Source organism: Protobothrops mucrosquamatus, unplaced genomic scaffold (genome assembly GCF_001527695.2).
Source record: "Protobothrops mucrosquamatus isolate PMUCROS unplaced genomic scaffold, P.Mucros_1.0 scaffold_111, whole genome shotgun sequence".
Lineage (NCBI taxonomy): Eukaryota > Metazoa > Chordata > Lepidosauria > Squamata > Viperidae > Protobothrops > Protobothrops mucrosquamatus.
In genome coordinates this window covers 155,109-158,620 of record NW_015386187.1, presented here as the reverse complement: position 1 = coordinate 158,620, position 3,512 = coordinate 155,109, and the positions used below count along the sequence as shown (strand labels likewise).

At 41.7% G+C, this 3,512-nt stretch overlaps 1 protein-coding gene across 1 annotated transcript in view; it reads left to right on the top strand.

Annotated features, from left to right (window-relative positions):
• Positions 1 to 3,512, top strand: part of LOC107287657 (sodium-dependent noradrenaline transporter-like) — a 43,979-nt gene that overhangs the window by 36,145 nt on the left and 4,322 nt on the right. The window contains exon 13 of the mRNA XM_015816188.2: positions 1,734 to 1,834. Coding sequence (XP_015671674.2) covers positions 1,734 to 1,834 — 101 coding nt within the window. The remainder of the gene's footprint in view (positions 1 to 1,733; positions 1,835 to 3,512) is intronic.

The following is a 3,512-nucleotide window of genomic DNA, read 5'->3' as shown; positions in this document are numbered from 1 at the left end:
GCCCCAAAGCTGGGTTTAAACTGTCCCCAGAGTCTTCATGAATCCTGCAGAGAAAACTTCCCCATGGCTCCCTCCGGGGGAAGATGCATCTGAGGTATGGTTGAGGTTCCATCCAAGGTCACATGGATGGATGCATTTGAGGGTGCTTGGTGCTCTCTGAGCTTGGTGGCTTTTTGCAGGCGTTTCATTACCCAAACTAGATACCTTCATCAGAGCCTTGGCACAGATGATGTTACCTAGTTTGAATAATGAAACATCTGCAAGAAAACCACCAAGTTCAGAGACTCCTCATTTCCACTCTAAGCTACAAATATTCACGTAACTTCGCATAGTCACTAAGCAACCAATCATAAGTCAAGGACTGCCAGGAAGGACTTATCTTCACTGCATAGTCTTCTTCATTTCAGTTTAGGGAGAAATGACCACTCAACATCTGACAATAATCTTTTGCCTTCAGAACGGTTTCTGTGTGTCAACAGTTTCTGGACCGAAACATATACCCCCGGTATAAAAGAGGCATTGGGAGGCCTCCCAGAGGCAGACACGACTTTCCTGATGTGTACATAAGCCATACCTCAGGCCACCTGAGGCCTTCTGCAAATTGAAATAAACACACTTGGATAACCTAGATTGTAGTGGCCGTATTCATTATGGCTGCGATTTGCAAGGTTTACAAAACCGCCGCAAGGCAAACCTGGGGGAAATGGCTTCTTAATCACTCCTGTTCCTGCCAAGTTGTGAATGATAAAAGCCTGTTACTGGCAACCTCGGAGCTGAGGTTTTCATGAGACCTTCAATTATGCTGTTCCCATCTTGTTGGGTAAATGGCTGTAATTGCAGGGCATCTGAGACTCAGCTAGGAAAGGTAGCTTCAGTTTTCTCCTTCCATCCGATGCTCAGTTGACAGCGTGTTTGGCTCTCCAGACGCACTTCAGATTCTACAGCTTAAGCCTTCTTCATCTATTGTTAGCAAGGAGGACTTCTGGGAAGTTTAATTCCACTGGCTCTGCCCTGTACTGACCTGGCTGGGCTCAGACATTTAAAAAAGAAAGACCCTCGGCTCCATTTGGTTGAAGTGACAGGTTCTTTTACTAAAGATAAGTGGTTGCAGCGAAAGTAGAGCTAGATCTGAGTATTCCCACGCAAAGATGACTCTTTCCCCCCTTTCCCTGGCCGTCCCCCCTTGACCAGTTCCTCAGCTCCATTTGGTTGAAGTGACAGGTTCTTTTACTAAAGATAAGTTGTTGCAGCGAAAGTAGAGCTAGATCTGAGTATTCCCACGCAAAGGTGACTCTTTCCCCCCTTTCCCTGGCCGTCCCCCCTTGACCAGTTCATCAGCGTCCAGTAGTTTTTCTTTGTGATGTTTTGAGAACTGCTTTGAGGTTTGGCACCTCTCAATGTAGTTTGGCATTCTGTTCCCAGGCCATGTGTCCTTGGCAGCTGGCTCATTCCGGTTAGAGAGCTCTGGTTCTTGTCAGCATGTCCCTCCCCTCCTCTGCTTGTCCTCCCATTCCCCAAATTCCTTCCCCCCCTCCCTTGCATTTTATGGCAGGATGCCGGCAAAGCTGAAGATGGCAGGCCTGACATGGCCATTCAATGCTACCAAGAAACCCAGGCGCGGGAAGCACAGGTGCCTAAGCCTGTCGATGTTGGGGGCAACTTGGCTTGGAATGTTTTGAAAACATCTGAAAGTGTTTTTTTATTTTTCTTCAACCCTTGTGGTCAATCTTCAGGTGTGGACAGATTCAGCGAAGACATCCAGCGAATGCTGGGTTTTAAACCGGGCATCTACTGGCGATTGTGTTGGAAATTTGTGAGCCCTGCTTTTTTACTGGTATGGTGTTTTGTTGTTTCTTGGAAATGTTTCACTGCTTTATTTATCTTCGGCTTTTTATCCGCAATGCTTTCAGTTGGGCTGGGTTTCTCTTCTCATAAAATGGGCACGGCAACTGGAGGACTTCAAAAATATGCCAGATTGGAGGAATTGAAGTCATCCACTAACATTGCTTGAGGGACATTCCTTCAGATGTCTGCATTTTTCCATGTTATAGTCTCTAATATAGAGCCCTTGCAAAGAAATTCCTAGGATAGACTGCAAATTTGTACAATATTATCATGGATAATATAGGTTATGTTTTGTTGGGAAGCTACACTGAAATATTCAGATAAATCATTCAAATATTGGTTTGAAAACATAAAATGCAATCCGTTCAGATTTTTCTCTCATCCCAAGAGAACAGCAGTGAAAGAAATTTAGATTTATGGGAGTAACTCCAAAGACACACTTTGGAAATCGACAGAAATGTAGAATTTAGTAGAGAATCTGAATTCCCAAACATCTCCATTTTAATGTCTATTTATAACGGACGGTTATCTAATTCTGGTGATCTCCAGAGGTCTGCAGGCTTCAACTCCATGAAATAGTCCATCAGCTTGAACGGCCTTTGCTGAAAGTTCTACGAATTGAAATTTGGATGCTTGGAGAATATTCGGATTCCTAACAGGAATATTTTTGATAGCCTTTAACATCTTTAAAATTATACAAGCGTCCTGATCAGATGCCATTTTCAGTGCCCATGGAAAGATGTTGGGGGAAAACCGTGCACAAAATATATGCTGATTGCATCAGTATATATGGGACTGTTCCAAGTCAGCCATCTCTTCCCATAACCGTAGGATGCTGCATCATTATATTTGTAGCAACAGTGCATTTGGGAATATTCCAAATGGATGGGAATATTGGAAAGAGGTGGAATCAGGTTTTCATCCTCATGAAAAGTCCATGAGGCTCCCAAGTCAAAACAGTAGTATTCAGCTAAGCTCCTTTTTCATATTAATGTAATCTTAATCCATCGTCTTTCTAGAAAAAATCATTAAAAATAAAGTCACCCATTTTAGGGAAACCTGGTTGAAAATTTCAGTTCTTATTCCATTAGAAAGGAGATTAGAAAAACAACAACAGAGCATTGCTGCTAAAACTGTTTCTTCCACAGTTAACACCTTTAACTTGATATTTGAGTGATCGGTCAAATAACTAACATTACAGGCAGATCAAAACGCTTTGGGCCTTTTTGTCCAACATAATTGCACTTGGCACTCAATATTAAATGGGAAGGGCTGCCCTCCAGTCCAGTGGTGTGACTTGTTTTGATTTTAAGTAGATGCAAAGGCTTTGATAAAGTAGAGAAGCTGAGTGGGCTTGAAGAATCTCCTAGAATTCTGAAAGAAAAAAAGGTGCTTGAATTTGGGAATAAGACGCAGATTCTAAAAGGATAGGAAGGAAGTGTCTCTGTATGTCACTCACTTGCTCACTTATTTATTTATTTATTTATTTATTTATTTATTTATTTATTTATTTATTTATTTAAGGATTAAAATAAAATATGTCTGTAAAGTCTGTAATGTCACCGCTTAGCTATTGCTGCCCTATCTATCTATCTATCTATCTATCTATCTATCTATCTATCTATCTATCTATCTATCTATCTATCTATCTATCTATCTATCTATCT